This window comes from Ochotona curzoniae, unplaced genomic scaffold (genome assembly GCF_017591425.1).
Source record: "Ochotona curzoniae isolate NIBS_2020 unplaced genomic scaffold, NIBS_Ocur_1.0 contig_3332, whole genome shotgun sequence".
Taxonomy (NCBI): domain Eukaryota; kingdom Metazoa; phylum Chordata; class Mammalia; order Lagomorpha; family Ochotonidae; genus Ochotona; species Ochotona curzoniae.
In genome coordinates this window covers 4661190-4686467 of record NW_024465816.1, presented here as the reverse complement: position 1 = coordinate 4686467, position 25278 = coordinate 4661190, and the positions used below count along the sequence as shown (strand labels likewise).

Here is a 25278-nt window from a genome sequence, read left to right as displayed (position 1 = left end):
GAGAGAGACAAAGGTGTGCACCCTGAGTGATCCAACAATGGGGCAAACATTGCTGGTCAGACTGGACAGGAAAAAGTGAGTCTGAACAAAGCAGTCAGGAAGGTTTGCAGAGAAAGTGAGGCAAGAGCTGAGTGCTGGGTAGCCTTTGGTAAGAATGAGGGACTGCTTTCGGCACAGACAGTGGGTAGAAGAGCAAAAGCAAAGTCGGTAGGTCTAGGAAACAGTAATTGTTAGTGCAGGCAAAAGCTTGGATCACATCCGATAAAGATGAAATGACAAATAGGAAAGCTAGTCACTGACAAGAGTAGTCTAGCCAACATCTCCGAAACAAGAAACCTCATAAGGAACATGGTGAGCTTCATGCCCTTGCTTTGCTCCCAAAATTGCAAAACAGAGTTGAGAGATTGTGAAATGTACAGCCAGCTGATGACAAGGTGTATCGGAAGGTGCATGGAAGGAGTCACTGAAATCTACCTATTTCCAAGGCAGGGAAAGACTTTTGCTCCAAAAAGATTTCCCATTCCATGTACAAACTCCCATGCTCTCCACGAAAGATTCTTGATCTTAAAGCTCTTGAAACTGAATCAAGAAATGAAGCGTTCCTACCTTGCTTTGGAGTGACTGTGGTTACAGGGTTGCCAGAACCACTGGACTGTAGGCTCAGGGATGCCATAGACAGTGCAAGTCAGGATCTGTTTGCTGCCCAGTGGATAGAGAGTTGGGTCTGGAAATGATGACACGGCCTTCTCATAAATCTGGGGTTTTACTAGAAATGAGATGCAGAATAAGAGTCAGGAATTGTCCTGGGTGACGTCCTCTGGGGCACACAAGAAGGACCCCAGTCCCACTGGTTTTGATGTTAGCTAAATAAGCACAGAATCACAAGCATATTAAACTTTCACACTCATCAAAAAGATGCCAATTGAAAACAACAAAGAACTTTTGAGAGTGGTAATAATTCCACATTATGGAATAACTCTATGATTGCAATGATTAAAAAAAAGTCAGGTTGCCTATGGAAGATAAACAAACATGAAATAGCAATGATGGGAACAGAAGATATTGTCTTCATGATTATTTATAATTTTGTTTCTTTACACTGCTCTTACATGGACTGTCATCTTTACAGATTTTCATTCATGAACCAGAACCAGAAGAAAAGTGTGAACAGCAGACTTACCATTTACAATTAGAGTGGCAGTGAGGTTTTTAGACACATTGGCCTGATTTATGCCCAGCAAGATGGTGTAATCTCCTGCATCCTCTGGAGTTACATCTTTGATAATTAGCGAATAGCCATGAGCCAAATAGCGAGCAGACTTCTCGGCCACAGGCAACCCATCTTTTAACCTGTGGTTGAAAGGAGCATCAGTAGGTCATTTCACCTGCCTTCAGTTATTACCCTCTGAAAACACAGCCATTGAAGTCTGGGAGTTCAGGTCGTTGGTTCTGAGCCCTTGCTCAGCAGTGCCCTTTTTAAAAAGCACATTGGGAAGACACTAACTTCCCAGTGAACGTTGGTGTCCCTTTTAGACTGGGTAATACTTCATCTTTTCCAGCAAAGAGGAAGTTGTAACCCAAGCAAAGAAAGAAAAGTGGTACCTGAAGGGATGCTGGTGGCCTCCCTGGTGTTAAGCATTAACCCAGAGGTATCAGATCTGATCCCACCCGAGATGTTTTCCAGACTTTTCCATTAGGCTCCATCAGCTCTACAGGGGCTATTGTAAGTCAGATCAACTAGATCATTTCTCCAGATAAAAACAAAAATAGATTTTCCCATTGTGGTCTCATGTGAACTTCTTATTAGTTATACAAATGGTCACACCAGTTGTCCCTTTCATAACCTGTACTGAAATCAAGACTACCAAGATTTTTTTTCCCCTAAGGAAAAACTGTTAAGACACCAAAGAAACAGAAACTCATGTTTAAAAAAAAAAAAAAAAAGAAAGAAAGATCCATGCCTCAATATCCATTGAACTGCATACTGACCCAAGTCAGGAGGCTTGCCCACTTTGCTAGGGTCTCCTGGTGATGCACCTATGACTGCCAAGGTTGAGCCTCCTCTGTTTTTTAGACTTTTTAAGGGTTCTCAAAGATCCCTCTTCATTCAAAAATTCAGTAATACTACTAAAATGCACAGTTCTTTACCTGGGCACTTTTCTTTCTTTCTTTTTTTTTCACTTTTAGTTGTTCAAGAGTTTATTGTGTTCTACATAAAGGTGTTACATTAAAATAGGATCAATTTACAACAATGCATGTACAAGGGTCCTTTAAAAGTTTGTGGAGGGGCTAACGCTATGCCATAGCAAGTAAAGCTGCCTCCTGCAATGCCAGCATCCCCTGTGAACAATGGTCCGTGTGCCAGCTGCTCCATTTCCTATTCAGACGGCCCAAGTGTTTGGGCCCCTGCACCCACATGGAAGAGCTGGATGAGGATCCTAGCTTCAGCCTGGCCCAGCCTTGGCTGTTGCAGGTAAATTAGATTGAATCAGCGAATGGGAGATTTCTGTCTGTATACAAGTTTAGAGGATTTTATGGTGAAAAAAATTAAAACCCATGCATAATTTTTTTCATCACAGTCATTTGTCTTCATGAACTTTTTGAAATCCCCTTGTTCTACATAGTCCTGCAAGTGAATTCTTACCACCACAAGGTCTTAGTTCCAAAGCAGCTAAGATAACTACGCTATATTTTGTGATTTCCAATGCCCTTTCAATGTCAGTTTAAATTATTCCCTAATAAAAAGCCAGCATTTCCAAGGTGAGTTGGATTGGTTTGGAGGCTCTTGTCACTTAGTGAACAAAAGAAATTAGTGCTAACAGAAGAGGGTACCGAAAGATGTGTGTACTTCCTAGAGTCACAACAATCGTGTTAAACTCACAACGTTTAGATACCATGAACCAAAAGACAAAATCCCTTTTCCACTACTGTGGTGGCGTGAAGGCATAGCGCAAGGTTTCATGTTTCCTTTTAATTTCCTATGAAGTATTTGAGGAAACTGAAAACAAGCACTGCCCCTGTGTGACATTGGAAGCCAAACAAGATCTGGTCAACAAGGTTCTGAAACACACCACTTCTGCATCTTATAGATTGCTTTCCTAATCAGTTCTGCATGTACACCCTTTGTTTAACACAGGTTTAACACACCGAGCCAACAATATTGGCATTCAAAGTAATTTCACAAAATGATTGCAGATTATAGCCAGACTACATTGTTTTACACCAGTTGTTGCACTAGTATTTTAAAAAATATGTAACTGCTTGAGGAATTTCTGAATATGCAATCTATGAGCCAAAAAAACTTAATTTGCTCAAGTAGGTCCATTTGTCCACTTCTGCAACCGAGTAAGTTTTATATTTAGTAATGTTTGTTTAATTTTAAAACAAGACTGGAACTTTCAAGTCAGCTGCGTATAAAACAATGATTTTCAGCCTCACCACTACAACAGCCCACTTCTTTAGGGTTAATAGAGCGTGTTACATAGTCAAGATGCTTCCTAGTCGTTGCCCAGAACATTTCTTTCAAAGAATGTTGACATCATAGGAAGGCCTGGAGATGCAGAGTTCTGCGGTGGGAGCCCGGCTAACCTGCAATGAGTGGTCAGGACACCTCAGCTCTTGCTTTCTCCTTCCTGGCTCCTGGTTTCCCTTCCTGCCTGAGCCCTTCAGTCTGTCCAGCCTGAGACCAATCCTGCTCCCTCCATCCTGCTAGAACTTCTCTGCATCTTTTTTTACCCCCCAACACAGTGGGCTTTGACTTCTTCCTACTTACAAAAACTTTCTCAAAGTGAGAGGAATCAGTCTTACCATATAACTTCTGGCGGGGGAAATGCCTTCACTTTCATGGAGAGCCGGTAAGCCTTCTTGCCGGCAACGGTCTCGTGCAGCTGCTGTTTACGATGCTTCACGGTGATGAATGCTTTGTCTTTCAAAGGAAAGGTGAGAAGTACATTAGGAAAGAGTGTATTTCTGTCAACAAAATCTCAACCAGGGAGAATGCAACTAATGAATAAGCAGCCGAATTAGGATGGAGCCTGATAATAAGACTCAGCGTTAACCAATGAATGAAACACAATAGGGCTTCGCGGAGTTCAAGGAAAATACTGTTAAAGAAACACATTTGCTTTGGTGCATAAACATTTGAAATCCTCGCCTAATTTCCTCATGATTCTTACTTTCTGTGAAATTCTGAATTTAAAAGCATCCTAGTTGAGAAAATATTTTCAGATCAAAGGAAGCCAGTCCAAGGGACAGGAACCAGTGAGAAAGCAACAACAAACCAGAACACTTGACCTACGCCACAGTAATAAAAGGGGGGGGGGGTGTTATTTATAAAAATCGACCTGGACAATATAAATAGGATTTGAAAAAGTTGCTCTGAATACCCTAAAACAACCAGTCTGATATGTTAAAAAGATCAACTAGACAAAGCCAACAGAAAAAAAAAACCAAAATTGTTTCAGTTTCTGTTCTTCATGCTGTTTTCTTTTCATGTTTTTTTTAAAAAAATACTTATTCATTTATTTACATATTTGAAAAGGTGGTACGAACGGAGAGAGATTTTGATATCTGTTATTTCACTCCCCAGATCGCCACAGCAGTCAGGATTCAGAAGTGCCACATGGTAGCAGAGGTTCAAGTGTCTGGGCCATTTTCCACCACTTTCCCAGGTGCACTACCAGGAAGCTAGTCTGACACAGAGAAGCTGAGACCACAGTCTGCACTCTGACATGTGACATTGGCCCTGCAAGTGACAGCTTAACTCACTGAGCCACAAGGCCAGCCTCCTGTTTTCGTTTCAACATGGCAGTAAACAAGAAATTTGAATACTGGAAAATTAAGCAATAATATTATGATAGTAAACCCAGGGTTTAAATCGCATTCATTTAAAATAATTTGTCATGCCATATTTCTACTTCTCTAATTCATGGCAGAAACTGAGAGATTTTTCTCTGGAGAATAATGAAAAAACTGATCACTATTTTCTGGAACACTAAAGGAAGAATTTCGTAAGCTTCTGCAAGTACATTATTACTCACAGTAAACTTCCAACAAAGAAAAAAAAATCTGTCCAAGGCAAAATCCTAAATGCGAAGAACACTAAATGTGGCCTGCTTTGGGGCAGTGAGTGGAAGAATGTGGAGAAGTTGTATTCATTCATGACAGTGAGCAAATACCAAGAGAGATGTCACTTGTTTTAGACCCTGAAGTCACCAATGACTAGGAAGCTCAGCATGAGTCGGCCACACAGCACCATGGCTTACCGTATACATGCACTGAGGCATTGACGGATCTGACCGACGGTCCACTCTTCACCCGACAAGTGTAAAGTCCTCTGTCCCTGTTCTGTACTTGGTCGATGACAAGAATACTGTAGAATACATTGACACTGCTACTGCTTTGGTCAATTCGTTGCCTGATTGAAGCTCTTCTACTGGTCTAAAATGGAAATATATGACACACGTAGAAATCATGACTGTTCGTACTTACAGGGACAGCATTTTAGTTCTTTCTCAGACCATGTGCTAACAAAACATTTTATGCTGAGAAACTGATCAAACCCATCAAGACTGAAGGGGTTTTTAGCCTACTGGCTAATACTCCCCAGTCCTATGCTGGAATACCTTGGGTTCAACTCCCACCTCTGGTCTCCTGATTTCAGCTTTCTGCCAATGCAAGCCTGGGAGGGAGCAGGTGATGGCCCATGCAGCTATGTTCCTGTCACCCACGCAGGAGACTGACCTGGATTGGCTTCCCAGCTTGGCTCTGACCCAACAGCAGCTAAGTGGGCGCTTCTGGGAGTTAACCAGCAGGATTTCAGCAAGAAAAATTGAATATTGGAATGAAGCAACAATATTGGGACCTCAAGATAGTGAAACCAGAATTGAAAAAGCATATTCTCTCTCTCTCAATAACTTAAAAAGCCTACCAAGAGCAAGATGTTTGAAAACTGAATCTGTCTAGATGCACTTTGAATATGAACTACAGTAGCATGGTTCTAGGTTCTAAGCACTTAGCTTTCTTCAATAGAAGCTCTCATACTTACAGCTTTTATAACTTCCTAATGAGACTGATAACATAAATTGCCTTTTTACTAATTAAAAACTGAAGCCTCGGAGTGTCCAGCCTCCAGGAGTCAAGAATTCATGCTTTTAGTTCAGATGTGTAGTGTGTGCTACTAGCATGTGAACGTCCAGGCTAGTAACCTTTTCTCTGGTCACAGATGCCATGGACAAACCTGGGCAGAAAGTTATCAGAAGTTCTTACTCTAAAAAAATATATTTATTCATTTTGAAAGTCAGAGTTACAGAGAGAGTGAGAAAGAGTATCATCTGCGGCATCAAGCCACAGATGGCCCCAGTGGCCAGTGCTGGACCAATGGAGCTTTTGCAAACCCTTCCCACCAGAACACCCTCTTCAAGTTTGAATGACACTGCTAGGTCTTCCGCTTTGCAAAGCAGCTCAGCCTGCACTTTGGGGATCGTTTGGTCTAGCACCACAGTCACCAGCTGCAGGTGGCTACGTGAGTCAAATTAAACAGCATTAATTCCACTTGGCCACATTTCAAGTGCTCGTTAGCCATAGATAGCTAGTAATGACTGTCCTGAAAGCACACAGGGATGACCTACTTCACAGCAAGTTCTACTGGGTAGTGCCACTTTAGGTTATTGGCATTTCATAGTAGCTACGCTACTCGCACGCTGCCAGGAGAAGTTTGTTATCTGATGACAGTATTCATTGAGAACATTTGATTTCTGTCAAAATCCAGAAAATACTGCCACAAGTCATATAATTTTTAATCTGAAGCAATAAGAGTTCCTAGAAAATAGTTTATGACTGACTAGTTCCTGTGTCCCTTTTGTAAGGCCCTTGTTACACATTTTTGTTACTAAATGATTTTATTTCCACTACAACAGATGTTAAGGCAAAACAATGCTTGGGGTTGATCCATCAATCTTTCAAGCAGCATTTAATCACAGCTTAACTTCAGAATTGTGCAACTTGAAGGACAGAAACAATGATTGCATTTGGGATATGACACATAAGTCATACTGACACACAAGAAATTACCGTCAACGTTTTCTCAACAATTTCCCCATGTATAAAATCATAAACTAAGGCACCGTTGGCGAGGATGTTCAACTGGAATAAGGAAACTCAGCTGAGTCTCTGATCTCATTCTTCCGAGGGACAGACTGCTGCACTGACAGCAAGTGGAATATTGAATGGCTGGGGTTGCTCTATCTTTTCTAAACATACTCTAATCAGGTGCCTGCCTGTCTGCCAGGATGGTAAATGAATGCGCTGACAAAAACAGCGTCCCCCAAAAGTAGTTGTTGTTGTTACAAAAGACAGTGCTGGCCTGGCTTTTGGTGATAAATTTCTCTCTCATCTCTAAATCCTACAGAATAGTTTCCAAGCACAGAACAATCCCCTTTTCCACCCAGAATTATGCAGTACAAACACCAGCCTATATGCTTCAAAACAAAAACCCGAACATCAAAAGGCCATATCTATGCATATCACACTCCAGGGAGAAGCAAGCACCCAAACCCAACCCACAGCTTCTTTGTAGACCAACCCAGTTGCAGAATCAGACTTTTATGCGTTTTCCCATCTCAAAAACCCAATGGGGTTTCACTTGTTCAAGAGAAATCCTGTCCCAGAGGAAACAGAAAAGCAGGTTACTCACCTCCCCGGGGTAACTCCAGGTCATTTGCACTCTGGTGTTCAGTGGGGTGGTGGCAGTGCAATTGAGGATCAGAGTATGACCCCTGAGTAACTTAACTGGAGTCGGGGTGCTTATTTGGACATCTAAGATTGTATTGGCTGGAAGCACAAGAGAGAAATCGGATTTAAAAAATCCAAGCGCCATAAAGCAGGTGGCTTACAGACTCCACCGACCCACATACCAGATATATCCGCATCACTTACTTTGTCGGTGTATGAGATAGTTGGTGTTATACAAGTGTCCGTTGACTGTTGCTTCACAGGTCAGGATTCCTATCTCTCTGTATGAGGCATCCGATACGATAAACCCCTTCTGACTGTTCCACGTGATCCTGTCCCCCATGGGGATCACTTCATCAAGTGGAAACTGCAAAGGCAGACACAGGCTTGAATAAAATTAGTTCAGTCCCCTGCCAATTTTGTTTCCCTAGTCGTTTGTGCAACCGCAATTTTTCCTCTGAATTGAAAATGACAGCAGTAAAAGTTCCAGTTTGTTGTAACTGGCTTTTGGGTTTTCCTTACAAGTAGCAAGATAGATTTGTGTTATAACACTTTTAAGTAATTTGTGTGACTGGTACAGAAACAAAGAGAACTCACACTTACCGGTTCACTTCCCAAATGCCCAGGACCCAAACCTAGAGCTAGGCACACAGTTCAAATCCTACACATGAAGAGCAGGAGGCTCAGCTTCTTGAGCCATTTCCGGGTCTGTATTGCAGCAAGGAGCTGCATCCAGGACTTGAATCCAAACATTCAGAAATGGAACCAGGATCTTCACTGCTAAGCCAAAGGCCCATCTTTAATTACGATCATTCATTGTCAGGGCAACAAGTTGCACCTGCCAGGACAGATCTGGCTGTCATGCCAGACTTGCTGTGGGGCCTCTGGGTGTTTTCATAGTAAACCAATCCAATCCTCAACAGACACCAGTCTGCATTTTTTTCTACTGGAGCTGCTGGGTTATCCATCTGTGTCCTCATCACCCCATCACCTCCAGCTTTTAATCAAGTCATCATTTCTGCTCCTCTATTGCAATGGTGGACTGTCCACAGTCCAGGACCTTCAGATTCACAGCCTTTACTCATGGGATGAGTATTCTGAGACTCTCTTTGCAACACAAGGAAGGAAAATCACAGGTGCTCAAACTGGTCACAGTGAACACATTTAGGTAGCCATGGAATGCTCGTACCTTCTTAGGAGAATCTGCCTTTTTGTTTGTTTTGTAAGCATTTTATTTGCATATTCAAGAAAGAGAAAGAGACTGAGAGAAACAGCTCCTGCCTACTGGTGTATTCCTCAAAGGCTTGCCAACAGCCAGGGCTAAACTAGAACTAGGTATCAAACTCAAATACTCAGATATGAAATGGAGGCATTTTAATCACTAGAACAAATTTCCCAAACACAGGGAGTCTACAACAGATGAAAGAATGCATGATTTAATTCCTCCTGCCAATACCCAGGACCTGATTATGAAAAACTCCAAAGAAACACTTCCACAGGATTAAGCTGTACTAAAGGGTCTTTGCTTCAGAGAGTGGCTCAGCTATACTCTGATGCCAGCCCAATTTCAGACAGGTGGACCTGATGCCAGGTTGCCAGTCCCACTTCAGATAGGTGGATTTTGATTACCATTGTCACACCTGCATCCTATTTTGGGTATAGATTTAAAGTCTGGCTGTTTTCAATTCCAGCTTCCTTCTGATACCAGGATGTACCCTGGGAAGCGGGCTGATGGCTCAGATACTGGGGCCCCTACTACCCGCTTGGGAAACCTGGATCATGCTGTAGGCTCCTGGTTTCTGCTTGGCCCAGCCCCAGATATCTGCATAGTGAACCACTAGATGGATCTCTTATCTCTCTGCTTTTCCAGAAAAATCAAAACCAAAACAGGGTGGTGGTGATGGTGGGGGGGGGAATACCAAAGAAATGGAAGAGACAGATAGTATAATAGGTTGCAGTGCTTTCAATGTATAAAGGTGTTCCGAAGTCACACATAGCTTTTCTATGATACATATCTTCCATAAACTTTCTGGAGACCCCTTGTACACATGAATTTAAAATTGGGCCATGTAGATCTTACATAGAAAAGAGTGAATAATTCCTTTTTATCTCTAACTTGCCAGATTTTTATAAGTGAGAATTTTGAAACATTCCTTATGACAGACAGCTCATCTGCACTATGGCTACACACACACACACACACACACACACACACACACACACACAGAGTGAGAGAGAGAGAGAGAGAGAGAGACTGACGTCCCTATAGTCTTCCTCATATTAATCATATAGCAATTATCGTCTTGGACTATAGGAGTCATACTTCACTATTCAAATTACAACTTGATAATAAATCAAATGCAGAGTATTAAATAAATGAGTAAATAAATGAGACTAGTAGCTAACCCTTGCACAGGGCTTACCTTGAGTCAGACCCTGCGCTAAGTGCTTTTCATAGACCACCACACGCAGCATTCCTAACAACCATGTGAGGCGGTCCCACTGCATCACTCCATTTCACAAATGTGTAAGCTAATGGTGGAGAGACGGTTGGTCACTTTTCGGTTTGCCCAGCAGTAAGCAGGGGAGCAGCAGCCTCTGCTTACAGGCACTCTGGTCTCCTACACAAGCCAAGTTCTCAGAGAAGTGAGGCAGGTGCAATGAATGGGGCATCAAGACACTGGCTCTACTGCCTGGGAGTCCCCAACCTGCTAGGAAGCAACTCAAGAGTTCAATTCGTCTGCAGTGCCCAGTGCAACAATTTTTATATTTACTGGAGATGGCACAGAAATATATTCCAACTAAATCCTGCCTCTGATGGATGGTATGGGCGACTTAAATTATTATGCAGGAAACTAAATGTCAGGGAAGAAGACAGTGAGGCCTGTCATCATCTGTCAGGACTCAGGATCAACAGGTGATGTTGAAAATCAATCTTCAAAGTCTGTGAACTTGACCACCACCTCCACCATCACCACCATCACCACCATCACCAAGGACATCTAGAGTACCTTCTCCACAGAGCACAGTGCAAGATGCTGTCTTGTTGGCAGCCTCCACTTAATCTTTCTGCATTTAGAACAGTTTTCTATTTGGGAGAGTTTTGTCTAATCTTAGTCCTGGTATGCTTCCTTCTCTTATTGCTGAACAATTAGCCAACATGTCCCATTTTAGTTTTTGCCTTTACTAGAAAGCTACCCTAAAACATTCCTCTCTGCACAAGAATAACTTCTAATACAAACACTCCTAGGTGGCTCCCCTTTTCTCCCTTAAGAGGCTACAGTTACGTGCCCATGAGTAGGTACATCTTTTGTCACCAGCAAATTTCTAGCTAGACTCAAAGGGGGTGTACCTCCATATGCCTGAAACGCACCAGAGCCTTTGCAATCAGGCACAGGCCGACCGTTCTGAACTTCAGCACCGATTGCGATGAACCACTCTGCCAAATTCTTTACACATGTAAATAGACATCTGAATTTGTGGCGACTCTTTCTGTGATTTTACTGTTCTCATTATTCACACAGGATCGTTTCATTGTTTGAACCCATGCGTGGGTATAACTTGCAGAACTTCTACTATAGTGAAAGGATGTTACAGAAGAGCCCACCGAGAAGCCCAAATGTCCATCAGAAAGCATCCCCGAGAGAGAACCATTCAAAACTCTCCACGCTCATTTGCAGGAAGAACCAACCTGAAGGTACCTGTTCATTTTTACCTTTTTTAAGGTCACAGTGATGTTGGGTGATGTGACCCGGCAGGGGATGACAAGTTCCCGCCCTTCCACCATGTACAGAACTTGTGGGATTTCCGTGTACATCTCTACAAAAGGTCTTTCTGTATCTGGATGAGGGAAAGATGAAAAGAAAAAAATCATCAGTGATGGAAATATAACATTTGCACATTACAGTGGCCATGGTGACACCATTTGCCCTTACCAAAACCTGTAAACTTTTCCCTGATTTTGGTTCTCTGTGTTTCCAACCAGAAAAAAAAAAAGAGAGCTGTTTTGAGAAAACCCAATTCTTCTTCAGTTCTTGGAATTTGATCTGATCGCCCTACTACCCTAGCTGGCAACTGCGATAGAAGGAGTGTCGCTGTGAGAAGAGGTGCAGCGAGAAAGTGGAATAGTCTGCATAAACTTGGCAGGCACAGCTATGCTAAGTGCCCCAGGAAGCGCCCCCCAGAGCCTTTGTAAGAACTCAAAGGGCACAGATGCAGCCTGAAGCACACCTCACTGGGAGACTTAGAGATGATGCAAGATGCAGCTGGGTAGCTGGTCAGAGGATTATCATTTGAATGACAGAAGCACAACTTAAGGATTTTCCAGACTTTGCAGGTCCACTCCTGAATGAGAAGGTCCGAACTGTTCAGGGGGAGGGCAAGAGACAGGCAAAGCAGTGTTGAATCCTGCGTGTATTTCATATGTATATTGAGCCCGTTTCTCTGGTATGCGCCACTTTCCGACTAAGAACAAGCAGCAGCAAATGCCTCAGAGGCTTTCGACAAACACCAAAGTTATTTCCCCTAAGCGTGTGGTCTCTGGTCAGTCTCAGCGGCGAGGAGGATTCAACCCACCATTTCAGCTCTCCTGTAATTCCTCCGAGAAACCGCAATGACTATCAGAAACATTCTGGTGCTCCGCTCTGCCCCTCTTCATGAACCTGCTGCCGCTGAGAGACACTGGGTTCTGATTTTGCTCCCTGCTCTCCAGTCCAACACTCCCAGAAAGAATCGGGGTGAACTCTTCCCCCACCTGGGCCTCAAAGACCAGCCAGGCTGCCACCTGCTTGCTGGGCCTCTCTCTGATCTGTACAAGTTCATTGTGGGGGCTGAGTGGAGAATACACTGCAGAGAAGAGCAGCAAGCATGCGATGGTTGCACAGACTAGGCGGTGCTACAGTGACTGCAATCGGTTTATGTCTCCCCTTCATCTCAAAAACATATTGAAGTTGTGATGCCTGCACATTTCTGAATAAGCAGAAGCCTTACTCATTTGGAAGTAATGTTGTTGCAAATGTAACTACCTAAACCAAGTTGGATTGGGCCCCTAATCCAACATGACTGGTTTCTTATAAAACAGTCATGGGGGCTGGACACAGAGATTGGTGTTCTGTAGCTAGGAGCCTAGGAATGCAAAGGCAAATAGCAGATAGGAAGATGTAAGGCAGGGCTCTCTTAGCTCTCACAGGAGTTTGGCCCTACCAACACTCTGATTTCAAAAAAGACTAAAACTAAAATCACTGCAGTGTTAGTGATAATTATTTGGGAATGGTAGTTTTATGGGCTATTTTTTCCTTTACTTCTTCTACATTTGCCAGTTATTCTAGAATGGTCACTATTTGTTTTTAGTGTTTTTAAAGTATTCAAGTTAAATCTGAATGATAAAGCATCACGCATTATAACTTAAGTATAACTCTTGAGTTTGCATTGGATTTATTTTAGCTTTGTTTTCTGTACTATAAAAAGATATTAACTGTCACCATTCATGAAGTTATGTGTTTACTGGGCATTCTCAAAGGTTATAGCACAAATGCAGGGAGAAAAGGTTAATTACACAGAGACAAAGATGCCTTATCAGCATTTAATTCCCCCTCTAACTAAAGTCGCTGAGCTGGACATTCAGCTAGGAACCAATGGGATCTGGTCCTTCCTTTCCTTCCTCCTAGGAGTCTGTATTTTTGTCTCCTTTGTGAGTCCCAAGGTAAACATAAACACCAGGAAATGGTTTAATTCCTTTAACTAAAGTGTAAATCTTATATTTAATGTACTGTCTCCTTTAGCAACCATCTTGCACAAAGCAAAGAGGGTTAATACAGGAAATGGTAAATATCAGTGTGGTCATCTCTAGGCTAAGGAACGCCAGTGGAAATATAAGGGGTTAATTCAACACACCAATGAATTCTTTCTTTCCCTTTGAATCACAAAACACCCCAATTTTGCTAGAGCTCCTGGCCTTTAAATACCAAAACCAATTTCAGCATAGCAGTTCTATTCAAAGATGTCAGAATTCCATTGATTCGTCTTGACTCAGACAATCAAAATACATCATTACTCTTAGACAAGTCATGAGTTTATATCTGTAAGCAGACACCACACACACACACACACACACACACACACACACACACACACACACTACTCCCTGGGCTTATAAATAGTATATTTCCTCTGAAATCTGTTTCAAGGAAGGACTAAGAATGAACCTGCCTGACATACTAGAATACAAACATATTTTGTTTTGTAGGACCATAGATACAGAAGGGGTCATGGTTCCATTAATATCACCAGTAGAACCACTTACTACTCCCGTAGGACACATTTGTCTTTGTCACAAAATTAAAAATGACTTCCAAAGTCAGCCAGCACTGCAGAGTAGCTTCCTGAAACCAAATTGGCTGGCTGCTCAAAGAGTAAGGAAGAGCCGCCATCAGGCCTGCCGGCGTCCTGGAAGGACAGACAGACTGTCCCCAGACTCATGCCAGCACTGGAGAGAGAGAGAGGTCATGCTGCCCCCACCCCTCTGAACTCTAAGAGCTCAGATCAGGGACAGGAAACTGGCACCGAACAGGAGGTTTTCTCACCCAACTGGAGTCACCAGGCCGTTACTTATCTTTCAAGTCAACAAGTCGGCTTGGACACAAGGAAAGATCAAACAGGGACCCTGGTTCAGAATGGGACCATGTCTATTTTTAAAATGTGTTTTTTCCTTTTGAATCTGTAACCACACTGGCACATTCAGGTGCACAGACAGAGGGGCTCCGGTTTGCCTTCCTCATTCTACTCCACTTCTCACAGAACTTCCTGGGAGTTCAGCTGGGCTCCCAACAGATGAATGAGTCCTAGAATCTAGGCAGCTTTTCTGACTTGAAGTAGAGTCCAAGAACAAGTCTACACATTTTGAAAAACCTTTTATTTTTTTTTTAAGATTTATTTATTTTTATTGCAAAGTCAGATATACAGAAAGGAAGAGAGACAGAGAGGAAGATCTTCCGTCCGATAGTTCACTCCCCAAGTGACTACAATGGCCAGTGCTGTGCCATCCAGAGCCAGGAGCTTCCTCCAGGTCTCCCACGCGGGTACAGGGTCCCATCCTCGACTGCATTCCCAGGCCACAGGCAGGGAGCTGGATGGGAAGCAGGGCCTCCAGGATTAGAACCGGCAACCATATGACCTTAACCGCTACGCTTGTGCTGGGCTGGAAAAACCTTTTCTTGATGTCTTTTAACTTTCATTTTCCTTACCTCTAAGTATTGTTTCTTTAGGGGCTGTGACTTCTCTTTATTGAGGGTGAAAAAAGAGACTCAAAAATATGCAACCAAGGTCAGCATTGTAGTGTGGAAGGTAAGCTACCAACTGTGACCCTAGCAACCTGTATCAGACCAATGGGTGTATCAGACCCAGCTGCTCCACCAGCTTCAAACTAACGCTCCTGACGACGGCCCGGGTATCGGGCCATCCACGTAGGAGAAGAGGACCAAGTTCATGGCTTCTGTTTTTGCCCTGACCCAGCCCTGGTTATGATGCCATTCAGGAAGGGAGCTTGTAGATGATATGTATCTCTCCCTCCCTTTCTCTCTCTCAAATAAATATATCAGGAAATGAGTCTTATTTAAAAAGGAACAAAGAAAAACATCTAAATAACCAGTCCTGTGGAGAGAATAATATATGCAAAGGAGCAAGGAGCTTTCACATTATATGAGTCAGTTGTCATGTTGTAGACCATACCATATCCTCAAGGACAGCTTGTTGGTTAAGAAACTTTCACTTGAAATATGACCAAGAGAAGAAAACCAGGCAAGTTTTTCATTGACATACATTTGCCTATCGAAACTCTTGACAATACAGACAGGGCTTTGGGGTCATCACTAGAAAAGCTAAAGTAACTATGAGACAAAATAGAACTGAAGACAAGAAATGTTAGTAGTGATAAAGATTAAGATTAAACAACAAATTTGACCATCAGAGACTTACAGCAAGTTTAATAAGTACATAGGCTCCTAAGAAAGTACCAAAACATAGGCAGCAAAAACTGACTGAAGGCAGAAGCTGTTTGACAATAAGGAATATAGACTTTAACACTCGACGTTCAATAATGCTTACCACAACAAGCAGGTTAAAAAGAGAACAAAACACCAAAATAGCACTGTTAGCTAACTATAACTAAAAGGCATCTAAAGAACACTCCACCCAGTACAACAGGATGCACATTTTTCTAAACTGCACATGAAAACATTCTTCAAGATAGACTTTATGCTGGGTTATAAAACAAGCCTCAATAAATTTAAAAGGACAGAAATAACAGAAGTGTGTTGTTTAACTGCATTGGGATGAAATTAGAAGTCACTACAAGAAACCAATCTGGGAAATTGACAAACATGTTGAAATTAAACAACACACTACTAAGTAACTGATGAGTCAGCAAAGAGATCAGAAAGGAAATTAGAAAACACTTTGAATGAACGAAGGTGAAAATGTTTCAGGAGAATGAAGAGGAAGACATAACACAGCACAACTTTTGTATGAAGCTAAAACTGCTTAGAGGGACATTCACGAATGTCTACATTGAAAAAGAAGAGGAATCTCAAATCAGTATCCTATAGCTCCACTTCAGGACTCTGGGTGGTCAACAGCAGATGAAACTTAAAGGAAGAAGTGAGAAAATAAAGATATCAGAGTGGTAATTAATGGAAAAGAGTAAAAAAAAAAATCTCAAAAAAAAAAACCACCCAGAAAATTAGTGAAACTCAAAACCAACTGCTTAAAAACATGCTAAGTAAAGTAGAGAAAAGAGTCAAATTACTAGCATCAGAAATGAAACAGTGGCTGTTACTAAATTTAGGACACTGCTAAAATAAAAACCATTATAAAAGTACATGACAATAACTAGTTACCATGAAATGGAAAAATTCCTAAAAATCTGCAAACTACTGAAATGAACTCATCAAGAAATACTCAAAGGAAAAAAAAGGAGGAGAACGAAGGAGAGGGCATGAAGGAGGGATGGAGGGAAGACGAGGGCAGTACTGCCTAAAATTGTGTCTGTGAAACATCTGACATTTATCCTCTGCATGTTAATAAAAACTTAAAAAGAAAGAAGTCAGAAATAAACTACTGCAAAATGAAAAATAAGAAATACTTAACACAAACATTTATATGAAAATGTTGAATTTTTAAAAAAGGAAATAAAAAAACCTGTTCACAAGGGAAAAAAAACCAAGGCCCCAAAGATAAGTGAATTCTAATAAACTTGAAGAATTATTACTAATCATTCACAACCTTTGCCAAAACCTAGAAAACGGAAAAGCTTGTCAATCCATCCTGTGAGATTAATATTACTACAACGCCAAAATGAATGACATCATATGAAAACGAGTTACAAAACTACTGCTATAAAAATGAAGATGTCTTAAAATATAGGCAAACTCAATACAAGAATATATAAAATAATTATACACAATGACCAAAAGAGATTTATTCCAGGAATAAAAGACTGATTTAATAAGCAAATAAGTCAACGTGATGAACATACCATACCAGTAGACTAAAAACCAAAATCACATGATCACCTGTGCAGAAAAAGCATTTAAGATCATCCAAAGCCACTTCACAATAAAACACTGGGAATCAGATAAGAAGAGGCCAACTAGGAATAGAATAAATAGAATGATAAAATGGCACCCATAAAAAAGTACACAGCAAAGATCATACTACAAACACTAAATGATTTCTTGTAAGTTCAGGAAAAGACAGGGTTATCTCCTCCTGCCACTTTTACTCACACTCAGGGGTTATGGCCAGAGCAACTCAAGTCATTACTGCTTCCTCCTACAGTTCACATTAGCAGGAAACTGGAATCAGGAATTACAGTGGGGACAAAATCCACACACTCCAGTATGGGATGTAGGTACCCCAAGAGGCATGTTCAGCACCAGTAGAGTAGAGTGGCTGACTGCTTCCTGACAAGGCTTAATACATTAATAGTTAAAAATCGGTACGATATTCTGCCAGCTCAGCCTTCAGACCAGAGATGGTCTCCCCAAGAAACTGCTGAATTCATCTGGACAATAAGATGCTGGACACTATGCAAAGTACATGCTAGCAATGAAAGAATTATGACTGGATTTGAACTGTAATACTGCAACTAGGTAGAGAAATCCACCATGGGGGGAAAGCATGGGGAGGGGTTGGGGAAATCCCAGAGCCTATGAAACTGTGTCATAAAATCAAATGTAATAAAAAAAAATTTACATAGGATGTTGACTATGATGTAAGAATGACAGGAAGTTGAATGAAAAGAACAGAAAATTTTAAAAAAAGTTAAATGTGAGAGACGTTTAGAAGAAATTAGAAGTAAATCTTCATGATTCTGGTTTTGCAGTTTTATACGACACCAACAAAACAAAGAAACAAGAGAAAAAGTAGAAAAATTGGACTTCATAAAAAAATTTTAACTTTTACACCTCAAAAAAAAAAGTATCATTATTAGCACTGGCATTGTGGTGTAGTAGCTTATGCCACCTGAGACACTGGCATCCCATAAAGGCATCCAATTCAGTTCCCTGTTAATTCACCTAAGAAAACACTAGAAGACAGCTCCTGCAGTCACGTGGGACACCTGGCTGAAGCTCCTGGGTTCAGCCTGGCCCAGCTCTGACCACTGTGGCCATTTATGGAGTAAACTAGAGGAAGAACTCTCTCTGTCTCTCTTTGTAAGTCTGCCTTTTACATGAATAAATAAATTGCAATGAAAAAAATAAAATACTACTCAGAAAATGAAAAGATGACTGACAGAATGGGAGAAAGATTTGCAAATTATATATCCGATAAGGGAATTATATCTGGAAAGTACAAAACATTTTTGCAAATATAACAACTGCCCCCACCAGCATTGGACCCCATATCCATATTCAAAAGAAATGAGAAGTCACACAGAGAGTCATACTTCAGGGGGCAGTTTCTGCCGGCAAGACAGACTTGCAACTTACACAGACTTTCACGAGAGAGAGGAATAGAATAAAATCACTGAGTTTCAGACTTCAGAGGCTGATCTTTTAAATGTATTGTTTGGTACAAAATAGGAAGTTCCTCTTTCTTAAAAAACAAAACAAAACAAAAAACTCTTTACCTACAATTTTGTTTTCCTGAGAAGAAAGATGCTTCATTTTGCTTTTTCTTTGAAGTTCTATTGCCCCCCACAATGGACTGAATCGTAAGAGAAAAGAAGATTTAGAAAGTTGGGAACAGGGTTGATGGTTCTGCTTCTCTCTCCTTGTCTAGGAACTCACTTCTTGGGACTTGAGAAGAACAGGGAATCTGGGCAATCAACCCAACTGTCCAGCTGGGCCCGGGCACACTGCCAACAGGTGCATTTGAGGAAGACACCACATGAGGCACGAACACAGTGCAAGCTCGGGACATATCATGTCCTCAGCACAGTCTGTGGACTTGAGGTAGCATGGAACACACATCCCTCATACACACACACACACAGGAAAGCTTATTAGATTAGAGGAACAAGCCAGTAGTAAGTTCTACCATTAATAAGGAGTAGGGAAATCATTAAGAAAAAAATGTACCTAGGATCTAACTAAATCAGTTGAGAGCTCAGAGTGGCATGCCAGGAAGGAGGCAGGCTGGATGGACCACAAGGCCAGGGAGGTCTGAGGTTCTCAGGGCCCACAGGGTGATCACACATAGCGGGTTGGCTGCTTTCTATATTCTGCTCAACAGAGGACCAACCTCAGGCAGCGCTTGCTCTGAATGAGCTGAAGCATCTCCAAAGAAAAGGGGGAAAAAAATACCAAGGGTAAGGACAGACAGGAGGGAGGGAGAGAAAAGGGGGAAATGAAAGAAGGAAGGAGGGAAATAAACAGAGAAAGAAGGCACTCTGGGGATACTGTCATTCTTCTGTGGCCAATATTTCTGGCCATGTCTCAAATCCCATTATTCCCAGCTGCGCCTCTGAACCATAAAATTTGAAAACTACCAAGGGACCTTTAAGACACCCTAATGGTATCACTCAGGTTTCAGATAAGGAAATTGAGGACCAACGAGAAAGAGCATGTGTCCCACTAGCACCGGCTGAGCCTAAACTGAGTTCAATTTCAGATCTCAGATCACTCTGGGTCTATCCCTCCAGGAGGCCCTGATCCTCCTCTTTCACTCCACAGCCTTCAGACACCCATACTCAGGAGAAAAGTGGGCCTGGAGATGGGGGAGGGAGAGGGCAGGGCGACATGGAACTTTCCAACAGAACTTATTACTATCAGAAGACTGATAAGTTTAGTCTCAGGATCTGAACCAAGCTGACTCACCGGGCCCCATGGACTCTCTGGAAAAATGAGTGATAACCATTTCAGGTCCAGAGCAAGTCTTGTTCAGTAGAGACTGAGAGGAAATTCTGTCTCCGGCCGCAGGGGTGCTCGGTCAGACATGACCCTAGGTTGGACACCAGGTTTTCCCAGGAGGTGACCCTGATGCACTCCAACGGGACAGTATTTCCTAAAGGGTCACTTGCAGGGGGACTTGGAAGGCAGGCTCCATCAAGGTGCTGGCTGGTTGGCCTGGGTAACAGTGGGACTCACTCCCTGTGGCTTGGATTCCTCTTCTAAAACATGGGATGAGCCCTTCCCAAATTCACTCTCTGCTTTGGGTCCATTTGAAATGTTCCCACCAGGTGTGGCACATTGGTGTCACTCTGGGAGCCAGACAAGAAGATAAGTGACTGTAGAAATAGAAGGCCTGAGGAGTGTAAGTAGCTGAGAAGCTGGGGTTCTGTCAGAAAAGGGCACTTCCTGCTGGCTGCAGCCAGCTGTTGCCAAGTGGGAAATAGACCCAGGATGGTCAGGTTGTGATTTAAGTAGGAATTAGGATTTCTACATGAACTCTCCAATTTCTACATGAATTCTCCAATCCTTACTAAGTATTGGCTGCCAAAGCACTGTGCCTGACACTCATATTGTGTGCCTGCAGCATCTGGTCAGCACAATTCAGTCTACAGTCTTGCACCGTGCCCCTGTTCCCTCCACTCCTGCACTGTACCCCACTCCTTTACCCCCACATCACAGGGCACGCAAAGGTCAGAGGAAGTTGGAGCAGGACCAGGGGCTTCAGAGTCAATTAGACCTGGGTCCAAACCTTGATTTGTCCATCAGCGAAGGATGCAATTTTGAATTGCATATTTTCCAGCTTTTCTGTAAAATGGGGCTGAAAATAGAATTGGTCTCCTTGGGTTGCTGGGGAATGAGCCTGAGCCAGAGATCAGTAAGTGATGACGCCACACATCAGATGCCTGATGAATCTCAGCAGTGGAAAGATCCTGAACATCAATGCACCCTGGCCTACCAAGTGCGTACCTGTACTATGTTCGAATAGCTACACACCTAGGGAACTCACCATCTCCCTAGATGGTTCACTCTGCTACAAACATGAAGCTTAACCTCATCTTCACAGAAGAAAATCTTGAAGGAGAGTATCAAACCGAGTCTCCTGCTTTCCCATGCACTTCAATGATGGTAAGAAAACCACCACATTATTTAATCCTCAAAACCCTTTGAGGCACGTACTCACTTCATAAGTAGCAAAGCTTAAGCACAGAGGAGTTAACTGATTTGCTTGAATTCCTGTTCTCGATGTCCTTTGAAGTACACAACAATGCTACCTTTATTCTATAAACATCCCGATGCAGGTCAACATTGGACTCATTCTCTTGGTCAATAGGGAGTTAACTAAAAGTCTAGAGTCTTTCCCATGTACGCCACCTCTAGGCGTGGCTTCCTCCACACAGTAAAAATAATATGGTAGAGGAGTTTCAAAGTCAGATGCAGGCCTTTACCATTCTTCCTGTCAAATGTCACTTTGCTGATCCTAGTTCCACTGTGTTGGTCTGTCAGACATTTTTGGCCCGTGGTTCACTCACATGACATGTAAATGATGGTCCTAGATTTGCCTCATTTGCTCAATGTGCCCTAAGTCAGGTTGGGTTAACAAAAACAGAAAAATTCATTTTTTCCCTTTCATTTAACAGCTATTCTCTTAGCATTTTCTATGTATTAGATCTCATGCTGGATCATGGTAAGTAAGCTAGACTCGGTAGTGCTTACTAGAAGGAAAGATGTTTAACTTGAGTCCTGACACATATTTCAGAAGAGGCAGACATAGAAGAGCTAGGAAAGTGCTGAGGTGCACTGGAAAATGTTCCAGGCAGAGCATCCCTCGTCTGTACTCTCTACCTCCTCTTCTCCTATCGTGCCCTGTAATGTGGTTCATTCTAACCTACTTTATTTGACTTAACAAGCTGCAGGTCCCTTGAAAGCTGAGGCTATCACCTATGTACTTCCTACCCTGGCACAGTGACTCTTACACATAGAGGTTACTATCGATTAACGTTCCTTAGTGTTTTATGATGCGTATGTTATATCATGTATTCTCCTAATAAATCCACTAAGTAGTATTCTCACTCTGTGAGTGAGAGAGCCATGGCTTAGACGATGATAACAGTGACAGTTGTAGCAATAACCCCCTTATATGAGGCTTACTATACAGTGCATGTTCTTCTACATGAGCCAGTGACTTAATCCTCCCATGAAATGGATGAATATGATAACACTTCTCACTAAAAGCAGGAAGGATGTCCTTCATACTCCGACATCATACTAGAAGTCCTAGCTAATGTAATAAGACAATAAAAGGAAATAAAAGGTATACATAGATCAAAAGAAAAAAAATACAGCATCTTTGTTCACAGATAATATCATCTAGATAGAAAATCCAATAGAAACAACAAAACTTCCAGAACCAGTAAGTGATTATGGTCAAGTTCTAGGACACAAAATCAATATGCAAAAGTTGAACGGTTTCCATCATATGCCAGCAATGAACAAATATAATTGGAAATGAAAAACACAATACCATTGGTATCAGTTCTCTGTAAAAGTGTTCAAGAATCTATATATGTAAGAAAAACTACCAAACCAGGATGAATTAGAATTAAACCAAAGAGGAACTAAGTAAATGGAGAAATATTCCATATTCATAAATAAGAAGACTTACTACTGTTAGAAATGTCAATTCTTCCTGATCTATAGCTTTAACACAACTCCAATCAAACTCTTAACTTAAGGTTATTTCATGGATGGTGACAAGCTGATCCTAACATTTACTGGAGAGGTAAATGAATAGCCAAAAGGAGAAGAACAAAGTTGAAGGACTGACATTATTTTATATCAAGGCTTACTCTAAAGGTAGAGTAGTCAAGACAGTGTGATATTGGCGAAAGAAAAAAATCAATAGAAAAGAGAGAGGAGTCTAGATGTATACCTCCATAAGGACATTCCACTGAGACTTGAAAAGGATTAAAGGCAATACAAAGCAGCAAAAATAGCTTTTCAAAAATAGTACTGGAACACACAAATATCTATATCCTTCGGCTTTACAGAAAAACTCAAAGTGAACCTTAAACCTAAATATATATTGCCAACTGATACATTGCCTAGAATATATCAGAATAAAACATAGGAGAAAACCTGGGTTATCCTGAGTGTGACATGACTTTTTTAGATACAATAGTAAAGACCTGATCCACAAAAGGAAAGATTAATTCATTGAACGTCACCAAAATTCAGACATGTAAATTAAGCACCAATCAAATGAACAGACAAACCAAATACTGGATGGGAGGTGGAATCTGCAGAAGACATTATTGATAAAGGACTGTTATCCAAAATAGACGAAGAATTCTTAAAACTGCACAAAGAAGAAAGGGATTTAAAAATGGACCAAAGACTTGAACAAGCATATCACCCAAGAAGACATATAGATGGTAAATAAGCATATGAAAAGATGGGTCCCACCAAAAATTATCAGGAGAATGCAAACTGTAATGGCAATGAGGAACTGCCACACACATAACAGAATGGCCAAATTCACAACACTGACAACGGCAAGTGCTGGTGAGGATGTGCAGCACACAAAATTCCCATTCATGGCTGATGGATTTGCAAAAGTACAGGCACTTTGGGAGGCAGTCTGACAAACTGGACATACTCTCACCACCACAACCCAGCAATCGTGTTTCTTAATATTTACTAAAATAAACTGAAAACTTACTGTCCACCCAGAAACTTGAACATGGATATTTATAGCAACTTATAGTTGGCAAGACTTAGATGCCACAAAGATGTCCTTCAATAGATGAATGGATATATAAACTGTGGTACATCTAGACAATGGAATAGTATTCAGTTCTGAAAAGGAGTGAGTTAGTCAAGCCACAAAAAACACAGAGGAACCATTGACACATGTTACTAAATGAAGGAAGCCAATCTAAGAAGGCTATAGGCGATGTGAGTCCAACTGCATGCGTTTCAGAAAAGCTCAAAGATTAGAAGTAGTAGAAAAAATAGGTATGGTTCCCAAGGCTCAGGATTGGGAGAAGGAAGACATAGACCGAGCACAGAGGATTTGGGAACAATGAATCTACTTGGTGGGAAGCCACCACAGTGGGGGGATCATTCTGCATTGGCATAAACCCACAGAATAAGCAATGCCCAGAGTGAATCCTAGTTTTAAGATTACGGGACGTTGGATGATGACAGTGCCTCACTGTAGGTTCCTCAGTTGTAACAACTGTAACACTCTGGGTAAGGACATTGATGATCAGGGAGGGAGATTATACAAGCAGAGGGGGAATGGTCAATGGGGGAATTTCTGTTTCTTTATCTCAATTTCACTATGAACTAAAAGCGTTCCAAGAAACAGTACAACTTTTTGAAAAAGCAAAGGAAGGAAGGAAGGAAGGAAGGAAGGGAGGGAGGGAGGGAGGGAGGGAGGGAGGGAGGGAGGGAGAGAGAGAGAGAGAGAGGAGAGAGAGAGAGAAAGAAAGAAAGAAAGAAAGAAAGAAAGAAAGAAAGAAAGAAAGAAAGAAAGAAAGAAAGAAAGAAAGAAAGAAAGAAAGAAAGACAGAAAGACATAGGTACCAGCAATATGGCACAGTAGGCTTAGCTATCACCTCCTACACCAGCATCTCAGCTGGGCATGAGTTTGAGTCCGGCTACCCTACTTTCAATTTAGCTCCCTGCTAATTCGCCTGGGAAGCCAGTGTGATGATCCAATGACTTGGGCATTTGCTTCTACATGGGAGAACCAGATGGGATCTTAGGCTTTGAGCTCCAGGCTGGCCCAGCCCAGGAGCCAGCTCACTCTCTAAATAAGATTCTCTTTCTTTCTTTATGACTCTTCCTCTTTCTCTGTTTCAAATAAACGAAGAGATCTTTAAAGATAAATTAATAAGTAAAATTTAAATATATATATATACACACGTATTTTTTAAAATGGTAGTGCTGCCTAATTTTATTTTGTTAATGAAACCTGTTAACCTGTTAAAATGAGCAATGAGTAAAACCCACCCAAATGTTAATCATTATTTTTATTAAACATTTTGTCCCAAGTCAAAAACCTAGCAAGTATTAAGAATAGGGATTTGAAACCAACCTGAAGCCCAAATCATGTGGTTTCAACTCAAGCATATTAATTGATATTTGATGAAGG

General features: G+C 41.6%; 1 protein-coding gene across 1 annotated transcript in view; it reads right to left on the bottom strand.

Annotated features, from left to right (window-relative positions):
* The window catches only part of FLT1 (fms related receptor tyrosine kinase 1), a 168141-nt gene that overhangs the window by 104259 nt on the left and 38604 nt on the right, over positions 1-25278 (bottom strand). Inside the window, exons 4-10 of the mRNA XM_040979849.1 lie at positions 11447-11571; positions 7936-8098; positions 7694-7830; positions 5265-5439; positions 3808-3925; positions 1181-1350; positions 607-766 (exon numbers count right to left, since the gene is read on the bottom strand). Of these exons, the coding sequence (XP_040835783.1) occupies positions 607-766; positions 1181-1350; positions 3808-3925; positions 5265-5439; positions 7694-7830; positions 7936-8098; positions 11447-11571 (1048 nt within the window). The remainder of the gene's footprint in view (positions 1-606; positions 767-1180; positions 1351-3807; positions 3926-5264; positions 5440-7693; positions 7831-7935; positions 8099-11446; positions 11572-25278) is intronic.